Source organism: Caretta caretta, chromosome 4 (genome assembly GCF_965140235.1).
Source record: "Caretta caretta isolate rCarCar2 chromosome 4, rCarCar1.hap1, whole genome shotgun sequence".
Classification (NCBI taxonomy): Eukaryota; Metazoa; Chordata; order Testudines; family Cheloniidae; genus Caretta; species Caretta caretta.
Genome location: NC_134209.1, coordinates 107,227,479 through 107,247,599, shown reverse-complemented (window position 1 = coordinate 107,247,599; position 20,121 = coordinate 107,227,479). Strand labels below are relative to the sequence as shown.

Genomic DNA, 20,121 nt, shown 5'->3' with positions numbered 1-20,121 from the left:
TGCTGCGGCTGAAATCTATGGCAATATTTCCATTGACTTGAATGGGAGTAAGTTTGGGCCCATTAAAAAGGGCTGCACAGTGTTTATTTGTAGTCATATGCTTTTCACTGATGTAAGCCCTACTCCTCCAAAGATTTATGTATGTGCTTAAAGATAAGCAAGAACATAAGTGTGGGCAGAATCAGGGCCTTAGTGAATGTATAATATCTGCACTGGTATAAATGAGAGCTGAATTTGTCCTAGCCTTACTTTAAGACAATGTAGGTGCTGTTATCCTCTCCATCAAGCTGGTTCTGTATAGAGTAGAACAATGGCTGTACAATAATATACTTTATTTGTCTAATGGCATGTGCAGAAATGATGCATTGGCAAAATCATCTATGATATTTGATATTAATCAATATAAAACTGTTGGAAAAATAATTAGTCATATAGTTATTGTAACTATTTTAAACTTGCTATTCTATTGAGACAATGGGAAATTTATTCCACTCTATTTCTGATTTACATTATCCTTCCTTAAATGCTTCAGGAATATAAATCAGAAAATAATTTTGTATTAATATGAGTATCCTAAGATACACTCACATTTTGCCTTAAAATTTTTTAGACTAGATTACCATTAAAATGGACACTACTTTCCAGTTTTAATCTTAGGGAAAATTCCTAATAACTTCATGTACTAGTGACTGTTTTCCAGCTAGATCTGACAGTTTAGCAAAGTTCAAATGTTAAACAAAGACCCACAACAAAGGACACAAAAACCTTTAAGAGATAGAACTTTAAAACAGAATTGGCGTTAATTATTCCAGGGTACATAAGATTTTCGCAGTAGAAGGGTTACCATTTGTGATATGAATAGAGCAATACCAGTGAAATTTCTCCAAGCCTTGAATGAGGCAAATTCAGGCCTGAAATGAGACAGCTGAGGTAGTACAGTCCCAACACCTTTCTCCCAGCTCAGTTATGTTCTTTAGCTAATACTTCCTTTGCTGACAACCATCATTTTCTGAAATGTTGCCACTGATAATTAAAAAACCCTTTTCATGTGATATAATAATAAACATTTGTATATGTAGGTTTCCAATATCCAGATATATTTTGTTACTGCATGTAAATGTAACTAAAAATTGTAATTTAGGCTCTGATCCTTGAAATACTTATGCACATGCTTAACAGACACATTGCTGTTTCTTAACAGATTTGTAAATGTTTGCAGGATTGGGCCTTAAAAAAAAAAAGGCCACTATGAAATAATTTAGGTCCCACTTCAGCAGTCTTATGCACATGTTTAACTATAAGTATGAGCAGTCCCGTTAAAGTTGGGACTACCACCATAGCAAGTTAAGCATGCACGTAAGTCTTCATAGAGTAGGTCCTTAGACTTTGATTTACAAGAGAAAGGGAGAAAGAGGGTGATTGTGAATATTGAACTGTCAATGTTGTTGTTTAAAGGGGAAACAATCAATTTGAAATCCAGTTAACTTTAAAAAGATGAGTTAAAAGTAGTTTTAGGTACTACATCTACCAGTCAGTTCCCTTTCAAATTTTTATAGTTTTACAATCCTATTCTAGTGTTTAATTTCTTTCTCTCTCTCTCTCTCTCTCCTGTTGCGGTGAGAAATATCCACAGAGAAAAGCAAGGAAGGCCCCAATCCTGTAAACAAATCCAGATGGCCATAAGGTATTGCTGACATGGATCCCTTTGCACGATTAGGTCCAAACTGATTATACATATGATAAAGACTGAAAATGACTTCATACAAGGTGGTGTCAAACACACAAATTGAGAAAGCAGAGAAATTCCTCCTCCCTTCAATCTTTATTAGGCATAGGAATCTTAAGTACTACTTGTAAGGACGGGAGCATGTCCTTTCAGCCATTACTTTGAATGTTTAAAATATCGATAATGTCCCTTAAAATATTGCTCTTCAGGGCTGGAACAAAAACAACAGCACTGTGCTAGGTCATGAGACCCTCAATAGAAAACTGACTATAAACAGAAATGAAACTGACCAGTCTAGGTTCATTGCCTAAACAAACAACATAAATCTTGAAAAGCCTGAACAGTCACTAAATTTGGTAAATAATTTTTATATGCGCTAAAATAAGTCACCCCCATTGCACCCCAGCGACTTTCACAGTCTGGCTGAATATTCAGAAATTTGGTTTGTAAAACAAGGACAACTGATAATAATAATGCAAAAATTCAGGGAAGCAGTTCAATTAAACGCTGGTACTGTGAAAAAAAATTGGCCACAGAAAGAAGGGAAGCCAAGACAGAGCATTTCAAGTGACAAATGAGAACACTTTCCCCAGTTCAGGAAAAGGTGAAGGGACAAAGTTTGGTGGCACTAGGATGAGACCCACAGTTTTTGTTTGGATCTGGGCAATTAAATCCCACCCCGTGTCCCCAGCCTTTATCCTTGTTTCAGAGTAACAGCCGTGTTAGTCTGTATTCGCAAAAATAAAAGGAGTACTTGTGGCACCTTAGAGACTAACCAATTTATTTGAGCATGAGCTTTCGTGAGCTACAGCTCACTTCATCGGATGCATACTGTGGAAACTGCAGAAGACATTATATACACAGAGACCATGAAACAATACCTCCTCCCACCCCACTCTCCTGCTGGTAATAGCTTATCTAAAGTGATCATCAAGTTGGGCCATTTCCAGCACAAATCCAGGTTTTCTCACCCTCCGCCCCCCCCCCCCAAACTCACTCTCCTGCTGGTAATAGCCCACCCAAAGTGACCACTCTCTTTAAAATGTGTATGATAATCAAGGTGGGCCATTTCCAGCACAAATACAGGTTTTCTCACCCCCGACCCCCTTTTTAAAAAAAAACACACACACAAACTCACTCTCCTGCTGGTAATAGCTTATCCAAAGTGACCACTCTCCTCACAATGTGTATGAAAATCAAGGTGGGCCATTTCCAGCACAAATCCAGGTTTTCTCACCCCCCCCCCCACCCCCATACACACACAAACTCACTCTCCTGCTGGTAATAGCTCATCCAAAGTGACCACTCTCCTTACAATGTGCATGATAATCAGGGTGGGCCATTTCCAGCATAAATCCAAGTTTAACCAGAACGTCGCGGGGGGGGGGGGGGTAGAAAAAAACAAGGGGAAATAGGCTACCTTGCATAATGACTTAGCCACTTCCAGTCTCTATTTAAGCCTAAATTAATAGTATCCAATTTGCAAATGAATTCCAATTCAGCAGTTTCTCGCTGGAGTCTGGATTTGAAGTTTTTTTTGTTGTAAGATAGCGACCTTCATGTCTGTGATTGCGTGACCAGAGAGATTGAAGTGTTCCTTGTATTTTCATCGTGAGAGCAGCAACCAGCCCTGGAGCATGGACCAGCACAACGAGGGCGGTCTCTTGCTCCCCTACTGAACCAGACCTGGCTGCGGAGAGCGGGGTCCTAACAACGTTTGACAATAAAATGGGGCCCGCTCCGCCGCCCAGGCAGGTTGCTCTGTGGGCGGCCCCAGCCCTGCCTGAGGCTGACTGGGTACCAGGTGCGCTCGGGCGCTTCCCCTGCCGCTGCAGAAGCATCCTCGCTCCGCGGGCAGAGCGCCCCCGCCAGCCCCAGCGCATAATGAGGCATGTGATTGCTGCTGTTTGTTGCTCCCGCCGCTGCTGCTGCTGGGGGCGGGGGCGGCCGAGAGGAGGCGGGGGCCGCGGCCTGGGCATTTGCATGGGCTGAAGCAAAGCGGCTTGCTCAGGGACAGTCTGTTTTTATTTTTAGCCGGCCGCTCAGCTCGCCTTGCAGCGGGGCGGGGCGGGGACAAGGCTGGCTCCCCGCGGGGCGGCAGGACGGGGACACCAGCAGCGAGGTTGCTGCCGGCGAGCAGCAGCCAGCTGGGGCTGCGAGGTGCTCCGAGGCAGGGAGCCGCGGCCTCTCGCTGGAGGATCTGCCCGCGGCTGGGTCACTCGGCTCTTCCGTGCGAGCCTCCTGCGGCGGAGGCACCGGCAAGGCTTTGCAAATGGCCAGTCCTCGGCGAGAGCTGGAAGAGGTCGCGCCGCTGCCGCAGCAGCAAGCTGCCCGCCCTGAGCCAGCCTTCGGCGAGGCGCGGCGCTGGATCGAGGTAAGGAGCCCTCGCTCGTCGCCCGGTCAAGGGGCACCCGCTGAATGTCTCCTTTGCCCTGCGGGAAGCATCTCGCTACAAAAGAGGAAGGACCGGCCAGTTTTCCTCCCCTCAGCGATTGTGGGGTTTTAACTTTAACCCCCCCCCCCCCCCGCGGCCCCTTTTCCCCCGCAGAATAATGCTGCCCCCGCCCCCGCCGTGTGCGATTTGCAGATGGATTGGGGAATTAACAAGGCACATGCCCCAAATCTCCGTTCCTCTTCGCTGCCCCGGGGCACGGCTTCAAAGGGAGGCTCGGTGCAATGGAGCAGGCGCTGGAAGAGATGGGAAGTGTTGCAGCTTAACGGGCGCGCATTGTGTGGTTGTTTGGATGGTTGTGTTTTGTTTTTTTTTTTCTTCTCCGTGTGTGTGTTTTTAACTCCCCGCCCCTCTCCCCCCGGTTAATCTCTTAATCGCATTTGTTTCCTCGGGACCGAAAGGAGACGAGCGCTCGTAAACAAGAGCTTGATTGAGACGATGACACCACAATCGCCTCTCGTTTTGTGCGTTAGAAAGGTGGTGTGCTGTGCAAGCCATTCAGGTGTTGAACCACGCGGGCTTCGCAGTTATCTGTCTGTCTATGCTATCTGCTGAGCGCTGAAACGGGCTGGGGATTTGCAGTCTTTCTGATTTGGATCAGGTTTCTCTGTATAACTCGTTCATCCCTGTGGAGAGACATACGTTTCCTTGAGTAGCACTTCATGCACTACTGTGTATAGAGATCGGGCTAGTGGGAAAAGAGCTGCCGGTGCAAACCTTCAGCGTAACGAGAGGGGAAATGACTTGCAGAGTATAGGCTATCCTGATTGGTACGTGGGTGCAGATGAGGACGGTGGCTATGATGATCCATGGGAGTAACACTTTCATAGTGAGGTGGTGGTCATGCTGGATTGACTGACCTACAGATTGTTGTGTGACTGATTGACCGTGCCTGTTGTTAACTAGGTCTGTAAGAACGCAAGAACTTTCCATAACACCACTACAGCGTCCTTCCTTGATAACTGTGATTCCCTCTTTAACTATGAGTTCCTCTTGCTCTACTGAGGGGTGAAAACACTTTATTTAGTCACTGTTCTCTCATGTTTATAATACGTAAAGATATTGTATATCCAGACTGTCATGAAATTTGATAGTGCATCCAGCCTGGAAAGATAGAGCCCTTTACATAGGTGTTTATTTACTCACCAATACAGAGCACTCAAGCAAACTGTTGTGGTATCATGGTTTATACCACTGTTTCCTTGAGCTGCAGGTTCCTAAATTTAAATTGAAACCCTGAGTAGATCTCTGCAGTTTCTATTTTAACAAAGTGTTTAGGAAAAATAATACTTCTAGCTTTTAACAGTCTCAGAACAAATTTAGATAAATTTCTGAGGGATACTTCTGACAGTATAGTTAGTTCAATGATATATGAAGAATAATAGTTCTTGTTCTGATATTAAATAAAAGGGTAACATTGAGCCAGAGATGAGTAAAACTGCACTGATGGGGAATTGGTGGCAATTGTGTGTGTCTGTGCTCCTCCTCCCCCCCAAAAAATAGAAGAGGTCCAGAAACAGGAAATGAAAATGATGAGAACATGGAAAGGCTCCTCTATTTAGGAGAAGATGAAAAGATAGGGACTAGTATCTTTAAAGAAGAGTCAAATAAATTAAAGGGAACATGACAGGTATATTAAAATATTGACTAGTATGGAGAAGGTAAGTAAAGTGTTTCTGTTTACCCCTTCTTACTATGCAGGACCAGAAAACATAAAAGTATTGCCTTTGAATTTCATTGTGAAGCTGAGAGAAAATAGTACTTTTTTTTTTTTTTATACAGTGCATAGTTACTTTGTGACTGAGTTCCACTGGGTTATGATTGAAACTAAGAGTTGGGTGGGATTCAAAAGGATTAGACATATGTGTAGTGAGACATCTATAGTTCCATTATATGATGATATATGGAGGTTAAATCCTGCTGCTTTAGAGAGTAAACCAAAAACTGCTTGAGGTTTGGAAGAAACTTTCCCAGGAGCAGTTTATTCCACAGTTCACCGGGATAGGGATTCTTCTGTCTTCCTCTCTGCATCTGTTCTGGACTAGATGGACCAACCAGTGTTCTGAACAAGGAAGGCAAATTCTTCCTTCCTGAAAGTCTTTTTGTTTCCATCCCAATGGCATGGGGATGTATCTATCTAGGTTTCTATATTTGCATCTATGTAGCACCTTCTATACAGCATTGTCTGTATGCTCTTTCTCTCTTCTTAACCATTTGGTGTGGAGAATTTGGCATTGTGCGCTGTGCAGTCTCATTGCTGATGACAAATGTGAAGTGCATTATTATGACTTAATGTGAACATGAAACTGCTGCAATAGCCACTGTTCCTTTCAACAGGAAATATTTCAGGAACATAGAAATTACCATATTTGATTACACCAGTGGTCCCTTGAGTCCATTATCCTGTCTCTGACAGTGGCAAACTGTCTTCCTAGTGATTCAGTGGAAGGTCCAAGAAACCACATATTTGGCAGATATGGGTTAATCTGCCTCCACATCCGGTCTCTTCTTCATCCGCAACAGTTTGGTTTAAACCTGGAAGCAGGAAGTCTATTATCTCTTCCAAAACTGTTGTCAGCTTTGACTGTTCTAACTGGACTGTTTGGTGCAAAGCAAGGCCCTACACTCAACTTGATGGTGCCTGTTTTTTTGTAACACAATAACGTTTGAATGCCACATCCAATAAATTCTAAAATTTCAGGGAAGGTTCTAGGCATCAATGAGAAGAATACCATATTTTTATGATGAAAATAAGAAAACCAGAAGGGGGCAATGGAGGACACACAAGCCCCTGACATCTAGTTAGCAGATCCAGTAGTGTCATTCAGATCTCTAATTATCTACAGATCAAAGAACCAGTAGATAGCAGCCTTTAGCACCTTCCAGCATCATCCACTCCTCCTCTGCCCCCCCCCTCCAACCTCTACCCTCCCTCGGCTCTGCCTATCCTCCCACTACAATTTAAAATTGTGACAGCCTGGATTAATCATAGCCTGGACAGAAAGAAACGAAAAATAATGAGGGGCCATACAAAGGCCATGATATGGGGAAGAAGGTCATGGGGTGCTTGTGGAGGGATGCAAGTAACCCCTTCTTAACATGCAGCCTTCTAGCTGTTAGGTGCAACTATTTAGCTCAACTGCTTTTATGGGCCTCATCACTAGTACCTGTGCACCTAACAATTGTTAATGTATTTCTCCACACAACACCCTTGTGAAGTAAGGAAGTACTATTTGTCAGATGAGGGACTGAGACGGTAAGTGACTTTACCACATCTTATATGGCCTTGGACGAGTAGGGACTTGAACCCAGGTTTCCTGGTCTCTGGCTAGTGCCCTAACTACTGGACCATCCTTCTTTGTTTAAAGCACGTTTGAATCTTGGTAGTTTTTAGTCTTAGTGACCTCTTCTGGCTATGAGTTCCATAGTTTAACTTGGTGTATGAAAGCTTTTCAAGGGAGGTAGAGTTGATGTGACTCGTAGTACTGAAGATGGTATATTGAAATGCTACTGATTTTTTTCTGATTAGATCATAAATCTGCTTAATGTTTTAGGAAACCATAATTCCACCTTGCGCCATGTATTTATTTTCATATAAATATAAACAATACTCATCTTTTGTGTAATAGTAACCCTGTATTTTAGTTTTGCTTGACATTCACGGCTTAGATTTAAGCACCTCATTAATAACAAAATTGACTATATTGGTAGCACTGAGAAGACTTAAAACAAGTGATGTATCTGTATGGTAGGACTTTTGGTGTAGTCTGCATTATTAAAGGTGCAGTATCCCATTTCAATTAATGCATCTCAATGTCACTGAAAGAATAGATCAGCCTTGCACAGTATAATGGGTTACTACAGCGAAACAACAAATCTCATTTAGTCCAGTGGCTTGTAATTTTGAAATGTCAGTGCTCTCTGATATGCTGATTTTTTCTCAAATTAGAATAACAGTTTGAAAGAACATCTGTAAAAGCAGTTATTCACACCACAACAATTCATATGAGGATAATACAGCAGTAAAGTTACACTTAGTGCTGGAGTAACTCCTGGGGTATTGTTCTCTCATAATTGTACCTCTTAGGCTTCCCTCATTATGCTGTATATTCACTGTCGGGACTTTGTTCAACTAGGGATGGCTTTCCCATGGACTTGTACTACTTAGAAAATTTGCCAGCTGATAAGAATGCTTCCTTTATGGCTACTTCGTAATAATAAACAAGTCCTGTTTTCTCTCTCCTCCATACTCTGAATTTGCTGTCCCTGGAGGTGTGCACACTGCACAGGCTAAAAAAAAAAAAAAAATCTCTTAATAAAGATGCCCCCCCCCACTCCCCATTTAAAATAAAAAATAAAAAAAAATAAAAAATCAATGTTCCCTCTAGAGATGGCTCTTGTTAGGGAGAAATTTCCCAGACTAGTGGCTTGTCGGGTTACTGGGCAAACCAGCTGACTTTTTAAGGCCATGTCTCTATGTACAGCACTGTAGCAGCCCAGCTGCAGCGTGTGTGGTGAAGATGCTTTATGCCAACAGGGAGCGCTTTCCCACTGTCATTAAAAATAAACAAACAAAAAAACCCATTTCTGCAAACAGCAGAAGCTGTTGGTGGGAGAAGCTGTGCACGTGAGTACTTACGTCGGTGTTAATATGTTGCTCCGGGGGATGGACTCGTCATACCCCAAGCAACATAAGTGTTGCCAACATAGGCTGTAGTGTAGATCAGTGGCTCTCAATCTTTACAGACTCCAACCTTTCAGGAGTCTGATTTGTCTTGTGTACCCCAAGGTTCACTTCGCTTAAAACTACTTTGCTTACACAATCACATAAAAAGACAATAGTGTCTCAGCCACACTGTTACTGAAAAATGGCATCCTTTCTCATTTTTACCATCTCATTATAATATAAATCAATTGGAATATAAATATTGTACTTATATTTCAGTGTATAGTGTATATACAGCAGTATAAACAAATCACTGTTTGACACTTTTGTTTTCTACTGACTTCACTAGTGCTTTTTATGTAGCCTTTTGTAAAACTAGGCAAATACCTAGATGAGTTGATGGACCCCAGAAGACTTGTGTACCCCCAGGGATACACGTACCCCTAGTTGAGAACCACTGGTGTAGACATAGCTTGTGACTTCTGCCTTAAGGTGGCATAAGTTTTAAGTTCATAGTGGAAATAAAGTTTTTGAAGGGATGGGAGGCAGGGGAGTGGAGCAGGGGAAGAATCAAACACTTACCTGGTGATATAGTTCCTTATTCTGGGATTAAGATGAAACTCCATCTTTGAATCCTTAAAAGGGTGTGGCATGAAAAAGCTTGCAAGAAAACCCGATGAATTTACTCCTGGGGGGAGGCTGCCCTACTGCGCATGCACGAAAGTCATGTGCTGCGCAGAATTTTTTTTTTCTGAGCAGAAAATAACTTTTGCCGAGATGTGCTGCAGCAGTTATGAATTTTGTCCACCAGTGGCTACTGTGGAGCCAGAACAGAGAGCAGCCCCTCTGCAGATAGGGAAAAGAAGAGGCTGCCTTCCTCACAGTGCCTTGCCCATAGGACCAGGTCAGGAGGCATGGGATATGGTGGGACAGACCGAGTGGAGCATGTGGGGCTGTCCGGGGGCGTGTGTGTGTGTGTATGTCACAGACTAGAGTTCAGAAGGGCTAGTAGCGGGGACAGACCGGTCAGGTGCTGAATGGGAGTAGGTGTGCAGGGACACATTGGGGCGGGGATGGCTGAGTGGGGGTGCTGGGACACATGAGGACGGGTGAGGATGAGGACTGAGTGGGGGTTCAGGGCCACATGGTGATGGGAGAGGAGAGGTGCATGAACACAAGGGGATGTGTGAGGGGTAGGGCTGAGTGGGGCACAGCAAACAGGGCCACATGGGGAGGGGGTTTGGGACACATGGGGACAGGGGGAAGAGGGGTGACTGAATGGGAGAGGCTACGGGCCAGCCAGGGTCTGCATGGGGAAGGCTCCCTAACAGTCCCTCCCCCCACCTATAAAAATCCCAACTGTTCCATACTTCTCCCACCTACCCACAACAACCCTTTAAGTTCACACCCAGGCTCCTTCCCAGCAATTACTTTCCTGTCCCATAGCTCCTCTGTTACCCCTGACTCCCCCAAGCCTTTGCATGGCTTCTCAGGGGTGTGGGAAATACATTTCTGTATTGTAGTTTTAAATGAATTATTACTCAAAGTTCAGGAATAATATGCCTGGTAAGAAATCTATTTGTCAAAAAAAAAAAAATCCTGAATCTTTTTTGTTGTCTGTGTTGTCACAGACATACTTGCTGACAGGTATTTTGAAATAAATTACCAAAATAATTGAAACTGGTGTGAATGCATTGTTGTTTTGGCAAATAAAATATGCAGAATTTTGAAATATTTGGTGCTGCATTCCCCCAGTATTAAGTGTCTTGTATTTGGGTGTCTGAAAGTGAAACCTCTTTATGGGGGAATATCTCTGGCTCCCAATATATGGCTGGTGCTCTGAGGCTTAAGGTCTCCACTGCAAAAACATAATTTTAAGAGGTGAGGGGTGGAATTCATTGACACAATCTTGACTACTGAGTTAAGGAATCTCAACTGGAAAATCTATTCGAGTAGCTAGTGATCTGAAGTGCAGTGAAAGGCATTCAGGTTTAGTATAAACAACTAGCTTAAACACACTCGTCACCTTCAAAACCCACTTGTGATATGTGCTTTAAGAGAGTGCTCTAATCTTAGTTGAGGGGCACTTGAGGTAGTTTATGCTTGTTTATATATAAACACTCATCAAATGATTTGGACCCATTGAGTTGAGCACATAGCTAGATTGTCCTTATTTCTATTACCCTTTTTTTCCTTGCTGTTTGTTTAAACTCCCCGTCACTTGAAGTGGTTTGTGTGAGAGCCTTATGGCAGGAACTTTATCTACCTGTGTATTAGTTCAGCTCCTAGCGCAGAGTGCCCCAGTGCAGTTTGGGTCCTTCAGGCACTAATGCAATATAACTAATTCTCCCCCTCCTTTTTTTTTTTTTTGCCAAGTAGGGGCCAGAGCTGAAAAAGCTTTCTTGATGCAGGTAGTTCCTATGAAGGCAATACAGCTATCCTTGGAAGCATGTGAGTAAAGTTATTCACATGCAGAGGTTTGTACAGTATCCTACTCTAAATAATTACATTATTATCCAACTGTCGAATCAAAATTGGTTAACTAGTGAAATTAACCTATGGCTTTGAATGGAGCAGTGGCTTACCTAACTTATGCTTATCTAGCAGTAGTTGTAATTGAAGCTTTCTCTCTCTATTAGAAGAAATTAATATGAATTTGTAGTAAAATCTGCTGAGGATAGATTTACTGGAAAGAACAAATGTTCTTACGTAGTCCCATTTTAAGTCTGCTGGTCCACTGGTATTGCTGTTCTGCATGAGGAGTACCACTGGCTTTTAAGGCACGAGACCAGCTGGTGATGAGAACTCTCAGGCTGATAGAGGCTGGATATGATACAAGATTTATGCGTTTAGGGTCCAATTCAAAGCCCATTGAAGACCATGGAAAGACTCTCGCTCACTTCAGTGAGCTCTGGATCAGGCCCTTTGTCGTTTTTAGGAGGATGTTGATCATACAGTGGATCCATAACGTAGCCTGGAGAATGAATCTTTGGACGAGACTGGGGTCCATGGCTCGTTTCTGTTCTTAAATGGGCATATATCCAGAAGGAGGCCACTGACTTCACAAGGGTTACTCCAGACTTGTATTGATTTAAATGAGGGCAGAATTTCACTCTTTCTGCTCCAGACAGAGTTGGTTACCGCAGATAAGGTGGATAGAATACATCAAACTATTAATTCTGACTAACCCTCTTTGTTGAGGCTGTCACCTTCCAGAGTGTTTTTTCCTTTCCCAGTTGCTTAGCAAACAACCTCCTTTCCTTTATATATGGGCCCAATTCCCTTATGAGATCACACTACTAAGCCATGGCATGAGGCTGTGGGGGCGAATGGTCAGAACAACAATGTACTTGATAATGTTAAAGGGTGAATGTCAGTAGTGCAGGACTAAACTGTGCAATGTCTTACAACTGTATTAATTTGGAGGAGGGGAAGGAAAAGTCCTTTCAGAACTTATTTTTAAATTCTCTGCTTCATCAAGAGACTACAAATAAAAAAAAATGTAGCCACTCTTGCTGGACTTCGCAATATTGTTCTGCTGCTATCCAGTCAGTAGAGAGGACCAGCTTAATAACAAAACCAGTTAACCCTATTCCAATAAGCCTGCTGATGTTAATGGTGTAATATTTTTGAGGAATAAGTAAGTGATTTGGTTGGTCCTCAGGAAATAAGGTGCAATGTTGACCAAATAGGGAGAAAGGAAAAAGCTGGGGAGAGTGGTGTTATTTTCAGTCTTCTAACACTAGACGACTATTCTGTTGGATAAAAACTAGGTGACAAAACCTATGCATCTCTGTTTGGAAAAACCTGCCAACATGGAAACTGGTGTTATCCAGTTACCTGTGGATGTGCACTTCTGGATTTGGGCTCTCTAATTATTCCAGATGAAGAAAATTGTAACAGTACAATATCAGAATTAATAAATATTATCCCTCCTATGTTTAGCCAGGATCTTAGAGAGAAAAGCCCTTAGTATGTCCTAGGGATTAACAATGAACAGACATATTCAGCTGATTAAAAAAAGTTTTCTGTGGACCAAGATATTGTTCAGCTTGCAAAAGGGTATTTAAGGACAACAGTTCTAATAATTTGTAGTTTTTTCTGTTAAAAAAAAAATATTCAAAAGGTCCTTCCTGTGAAGAAGTCTGGTGTCTTGCAGTACTATTCTGCTGTGTGGCTTCTGTAATGGAGATCAAAGTCCTCAGTGACAGGTCCTTACACAATTCAATCCTTAAGACTCTAGCAGTCTTCTTTTATGTGGCTGCAGTTTGTATGTCCTTGAAGGGGGGCAGGTGAAAGTCACTTAACATTGTCTCTGACGCTACAGGAGTGCTTTAGAAGCTGTAGATCAGGACCCCATTGTGCTAGGCGCTGTATAAGCACAGAACTCCTTACTCTTACGGCTTTCCTCAACTATGGCCTTTTATAACAGGTCATGTTGTTCTTCTAGAAAGACTTCTTAAGGCAATACAAAACATGTTATGTTGCTGCCAAATTAACTATTTTTACTAGATAACTTGTGCTATTTTGGTTATAGAAAGCTTCACATTTTCTTTATCTTAGATATCATTGGTTGCCTTGGTTCTGAGACCTCAATCTCACTGAAGTCATTATGTACCCCAGTTGGCCAACATGGAATTGAAATTCTTCTTAATGCCTTTATAGGAAAGGCACTTGGTATGAAGTGCAAGTTTAACCGATGAGAACTCAAAAATGCTGAGTCCTTCTAAAATAGTCTTGTGCTCTTGTTAATATTTGATTAGAACATTCCTCTAGCATTAGAATCCATGTCAGCCAGTCTCAGCAGAATAACTTGCATAATATTGTTAAATAGCTTTTTAAAGAATTGCTAATAATTTGGTATTATGGATGTCCACTTGATATAGTTAAGGCTGCAACTAAACTCTGTGATGTGGAAAATCCATTTTATAATCAAATCAACAAAAAGCCAAGTCTATTTCAACATTGGTAGGTTTGGTGGGAGAGGGTGGGGGAAGTATTTCAGTTTTGAAGAGGGTTATAACATGAACTTTTTAAATTAAAAACGAGAGAAAAAAAAAAAAAGACAGGAACAGGGAGAAGAACCTACTTTGCTGGCCTCCCCTGACTCACTTAATTTAAAATCATATTTGACAAGTTAAAATTGTGAACAATCACATTGCTATGGCTTGTTAGCTCCAGAGGATTGTTGATTCATTGGGCGCTCCCAAGGCCAGGGAGCAGCAGAAAGTAGATAAGGAGAGGAGGGTTCTTCAATCCCCACATCTCCTGTGTGGAGCCAAGGGAGCAAGACTGAGTGGGAGGGAAATGCCCTCCATAATGCTACAGCTCCTTCCTCTTCAAAACTGAACTTTCTGCTCTCACCCTTTTCCTTCTTCCCTCAAATCTTTTGAGGCGCCTAAGGGGGAGGGGGGGAAAAAAGGCCAGCTTCTGCAGGCTTTGCTAGATCTGCATTGGGAAGGGCTGGAGAGAGCATGGCTTTGTAAAGAGGGCTTTCCTCTCTCTACCTGGCCTTTCTGAGATCTGCAGAAGAGGTAAACCTTGCAGAAAGCCCCAAGTGGCTTCCTGGCACCTTCCTGTCAGTCCTAGAAGACTCATTGAGACCACTTTCTGCCTCCTTGGCCTGTTGGGGTCAGGGCTGAGGAGGCTACCGGTTAGTGTCTCCTAAGTCTGGGGATTTGTGAGCCTCTCAAAGAGCTAAGGCCTATGGGGTGGGCTGATAAAGTTTGCAGAATGCACTGCCTGTTGGACTGGAAAAGTTTTCTCAGGCTGGGGTTGTGGGTGAATGGGTGATGGAATCTTTATGCCCTGTTACTCCATGCAGGAGATAGCAGGAGTGACACAGGGGTTCTTCAGTCACCATACCTCCTCTTCCCTCCCCCCCCGCCATGTGGGGTAGGAACAAGAGAAGGAAGGCTTTTTATTTTTTTATTTTTTTTTTTTTATTTTGCTGACTCCCACCAGCTACATTCCTTCCCTTCCTGCGGCTGTTAAGAAGCCAACAGGAAGACAGCTGGACTTCTGTGTACCTCCTGTGCTCTTTAGAAGAGGAGCCCTGATCCTGAGAAAGTAGAGAAACTTTCAAGAGTGGGGTTCCCTTTTTATGGGCCTTAGTGGGTTTTAGTTTTACCAAGCTAACGTACCCCCGAAAATCATGTCAGACTCCCCGAAAATCATGTCAGATTCCCCGAAAATCATGATTGGCTTAAAAATTAACTTGTTTAAATTTGGGTTTTTTACTTTCTGGCTTCTGATCCTTTAAGGTGCACTTGAATGATGTTTGAAGCTTTTTCCCTCTAACCATAAGGGCTAGAAACGTGCTTTACAATAATAAATAGAAGGTGAGGTTTCTCAACTAATAACAAGATTCCGGGAGCTGGGGCTTCAAGCTGGGTTCATGATTTTAGAGCAAATCTCGCATTTTGGTGTAACACTAGAGTTTACAGCATCAGTACTTAAGTACAAAGGATCACGGTGGATTATAGGTGGCAGGGAACTTCGCCAGCAGGCTAAAGGGGCATTTGCTTCCTTTGGCCTCCTAAAAGTCTTCTGGATTGAGACTTTCCTCTTGGGGACCTGCTGGGGTCTGGAAAGGAGGCCTGGTCCTCCAGTAAACCTTAGCCTTTCAAGAATGCTAGAGGTTAACTTCCCCCTGCCCCAATTTATTGGAAATTAAGATCTCACTTCCACAACAAGCCACAGACTCTCGCCTAAATGACCACAGGCTTTTAATTCTCTCTCTCTCTCTCAGTAGAGACAACAGAAGCAAAAGCTCCTACTGTGTAATACGATGCTGATATAAGTATGACAATCGTACACAAGTGAGTAGAATGTATTCAAGACTACAATAGAAATGGGGCTGTGATTATATTTACTTCCGAGTGCACTGAATTCAGAAATCCACAGGACTAGGTATACAACCTGCCATAAGCCAGGATCTGGAGAAGCCCTGCCTCTCTGGGTGGGGAGCTGAGAACAGGCATGCTTGGAGCATACATGAAGAACACACGGGTGAGACTGGGGTGAGGAGCTGAGAATGGGTATGCTAGCCACAAATCAGTAACTCTCTAGCACTGGGGAGGAGAGATGGGAACACCCATTGCCAGGAATGAGATGTAACTGCTCTACAGCTATTGTTTCAGGTGCTATTGGTCCCCACTGAGTATTTTGTTTCATTTGAGTACATCTCATTGAGATGAATGGTCCCCTTAACACCTCTCTGAGCCTGCCATGGTGCTGATGGATGTGTAGAGCTCCTTCTTTCCTTTCCATTTTCTCCTTCTAACTTCATACAGTAATATAGTGGAGTACCAGCTTTGCTCTAGCTAAGGTAGGGAAGTCCTTCCTGTTCCAAGGATGACTCCTCTTCATCTGTATATGTAGATGGATTGTCTTGAAATTTGCTATGCCTCGAGGGAGAGTAGGATTAGTGACCCAGATGCGGGGTCGTCTGAGCAAGTGGTTCCCAAGATACAGTCCACCCACCCAGCATTTCATTAAATCCACAGATTCTAGCAACTGTGAAGTTTGAAACCTACCCTGGACAGAAATCTGAGAATAACTGTAAACATTTGGGAAGAATCTATCCCTGCCGCTGTTTTTGTTTTGTTTTATTGGGGGTGTGGCAGGTGGAGCGGAGTTGTTGAGATATGTAATCTGAATATAGCAGAATATTCAAAAAGTGCAGAAACCATTTTTTGGGGGAAAGGCTTGATGTTTCTCCATTCTTCTCTCCTCTTTTTAAAATTCAGATAGTATTAAAATCAGTTACCATCAATAGCAAATAAGAGCTAATGCTTGCCTCCAATCAGCCCCTGGTTCCAGCCTCCATTGTGTGCTTGTTAAACTTACAAACAAGTACTTTTGTGCTTACTCTCATGCCGCTCCTCATGCTTGGGAGGAGCTCCCTGTAAACATCTGTAAAGCTACCTCATTGTCCACCTTTAAAACACTTCTCAAACCATCTCTTTTGCTGTAAGGCCTACAAAAAAGCTTGACCATGGTTAGGCTGCTGGGGTACTGAGACCCTTGTCGGTCATGCTGACCAGTATTATCTCATTGCTATATTACTCCCCTGTCTGTATCTATTTGACTTTTTATACTTCGTGTAAGCTCTTTGGGGCAGGAACAGTTTTTTTTCTGTGATTTTTTTTTTTTTTTTTGTACAGCACCTTGAACAATGGGTTCCAGACCTAGGGCTCCCTGGTGCTACAGTAATACAAATAGTAAATAACATTTTTTCTAGCCTGCTTCCAAACACCCTTGAAATGTTAGGTAAATCCTGCTATTTCGCAAAGAGCTGTTTTAAGGAGAGAGTGCATTTTTGGAGGGGGAGGGAAAAAGGGGAAGTGTAATTGGTTGACCCACTGCAGTGCTAATCCGAGAAGTTCAATCCTGAAATCCTTGATTTATCTTCAGTCATGTGAACAGTTTGATTCCTTTCAATGGGATGACTTTCATGGGTAAAGTTTTGCAAGATGTAGGCTCTTGAAACTTTTCTAAAGTCCAAGAGTGTGGCTGTTAATGTGAAAACTAAATATTCAGCCTCTCAAAATAAATACATGTATGTGACAGCAACTGTATTGTATGTTGTAATGTCCTCCCTTGTGCCACCAAAAGCCAGGGAGATAATCATAAGCGGACTTTGAACACTGTGGTTTGGACATAGAACAAAAAAAAAAAATCAAAACTTTTAAAGTGTTGTTTGCCAGTGTGTTGATTCATGAAAGATATTAAAGAAAACAAGCTGCTTCTATGGAAGACTGTAACAAGATGGGCAAAATATCAGGATGAATCAGTTGTAAAGGTGACTAGCCTGATTAGGAAGAACAAAACTACATTTTTATGAAAACCTCCCCACAATATTTTAGCCTTTGGAAACCCTACAAGAAAATTTGTCATAAATCTTAAAAGTTCAGGCAGTTTAAATACCCTTCATCTTAAAAAAAATAATGGCTTTTAAAATAAAAATAAAAAAGGCAAACCCATCTCTCTTAATCAGGAGTCTGCAGAGATTCAGCCTTGCAGTGAATTTTTCTTCTTTCCAGATACCCCTCTTTTTTTTTTTTTAAACTCTGCACCCATTTCACTTTCCCTAAAGATACCATTCTGCACAGATGTAGTGTGCAGTTTCTTCCTGGGTGTTTAATTTTTGACAGTCAGCTTGCTTAAAAAATGCCCAATTTAAGTTAAAATCAATTTGAAAGGACCCTTAATCTTGCAATTTTTTTTTTTTTTTTGCTGCCCACTGGAAGCACTAGGTCTAGGAATGTTCAAATCTCAACCTCAGAACTGTCCAGGCATGCAGGGCACTTCTAAAAGTGGAAGTACCGGCTGTTCCTCTGTGATTCCTGGCATTCAGAGTGTTGCAGATTGGCACATCGCAGCTGGGTAGCTCAGAAATCCCTGGTGAAGAGATGAATGTAGGGGGAGAAGAGTGTTAAAAATAAAACTGGTCAAGCTGTTCGAATTAGTAGGAATGTCTATGCTACACTATTTTAAGTGCAATCCCAAGTCTGTAGACCCAGGTTCTTAGACTTGCTACTGTGTGTGCATTGCAATGTAGAAATACCCTAGTCACGAGTAGCTTTGCCAAGTAACTTCCCTTCCTCCCCACTCTGCTCCACCTCACACCCTTTCTTTTTTAACATGAGTATATCCCAGGCAACAGACCCCTACATTTTTCAGATGTTCATTCACTGGTGGTGGTCTTTTGCGATAAATTTGTAGCTGGATTAATTTATATCTCCATACTTGGAGAATGAGGTGCATTCAGCGCTTAAGACTTCTCAGAGGATGTTAAGTAAAAGCAGCTTTACTTTTTAAAAGTAGACAAATGCACAAGGCTGGGTTATTCTACTTTTGTCATTTTATACCTTCACACGTACGTGTGTGTGTTTTGTGAGAGTCGCTTCAGGGGGAAAATACATTTCTTCAATAACTTTATTGAAAATTTGAAATATTGAGGTCTTTCGCAGAGGACATAATTAAAATAAAAAGTCTAGTAGAGCACTTGTCTTCAAATGCTCTAGGGTTTTATCCATTTTTCATTCTCTATAGATTTTTCTGATCTCTTAGATATATTACCATTTGCTTAAAAAATGAAATGTTTATTTTTGGTTCTCAACCAATTTAAAACACAATCTTTCACCAAAATGTGGATTCAAGGCAGATTCCGTATTTGTTTGTTCTTCCAAAAAGCAATATGTGGTTAATTCCTTTTTTGAACAAGTCTGACAGCCTGCAACATAACACCTATTTTTGAAGGAGAGCACATTGGATTTTTCTTTTATTCTAAGGATTATGTATCTTTAAAAACGTGTTCCATCTTCCACCATAAAGACCCCTGAAATTAGCAGATCAGAGGCTTATGTCTAACTTCATGAAATCTATGTATAGGCTCAAATTATATTAAAAGGTGGTTGTGTGGTGTATGTTTTTGTTTTGCTGGTATCTCCCAAGTAAGAAATAGCTAGGGTGACCAGATACCAAGTTTGAAAAATTGGGACAGGGAGTGGGGGGTAATAGTCACCTATATAAGAAAAATCCCTGAATATCGGGACTGTCCCTATAAAATCGGGATATCTGGTCACCCTAGAAATAGCACAGACAGGCTGTGCCTTTGTTAATTATTTTGGTAGAAATTGTCCTTCTGAACTGAAGGTATAGAGGAGGCCTCCTGAGCATCATTCTCTGCTCCTTTTCCTTGACCCAACAAAAGATCATTATCCATAAGTGTGGAGATGGCAGAAGGGGGGTGAGGGAAAGGGGAGAAGTAGGTGAGGCACAGAATGGCTACCTCCCTCTGGAATTTCATGCCTGAATTAGGCCCCAATCATCCAGCTGCATTTGTGCATTGCAGCGATGCCTCTAGATTGATCCCCTTGGAGAAGTGGGAGCCTTAATGGCCTGCACTAACTGTTCTAGAGCAGTGGAGATTTTCTGGTAGCACAGGTCTCACAGGAGCTGCACTTTTTAGTGAGCAGGAAAGGAGCCAAAAGGGGATGTGAATGAACACCTGGGCTTTGGTTAGGTGTTGCAGAGGGGAGAGGAATGTGTGGGTTATTGGTGCCGTCCTCTCTTCTTGGAGATCAGTATAGATCATCTTCTTCTCTTACCCTATTTTCTCCCCTGGAATATTGTGTTCAGTTCTGGCAAAGCTATGTCAATAAGGGGAATGAGGTGGGGTTCAGAAATGAGCAACAGACACTTAGAGCTGTGGAGAGAGTTCCATACAAAGAGACTTAAAAGATCAGGACTGTGTTGTTCAGTGTGGAG

The 20,121-nt window shown here is 42.4% G+C and overlaps 1 protein-coding gene across 8 annotated transcripts in view; it reads left to right on the top strand.

Annotated features, from left to right (window-relative positions):
* The first annotated feature begins 3,669 nt into the window (after positions 1 to 3,669).
* LIMCH1 (LIM and calponin homology domains 1) overlaps positions 3,670 to 20,121 on the top strand; it is a 318,197-nt gene continuing 301,745 nt past the window's right edge. For 2 of the 8 annotated variants that reach the window (XM_048848483.2, XM_048848482.2), the window contains exon 1: positions 3,689 to 4,100. In XM_048848483.2, the coding sequence (XP_048704440.1) occupies positions 3,999 to 4,100 (102 nt within the window). In that variant the 5' untranslated portion in view covers positions 3,689 to 3,998. Of the gene's footprint in view, positions 4,101 to 20,121 lie in introns of all 8 variants that reach the window. The other 6 variants (XM_048848485.2, XM_048848484.2, XM_075127957.1 and 3 more) reach the window with 5 other exon arrangements.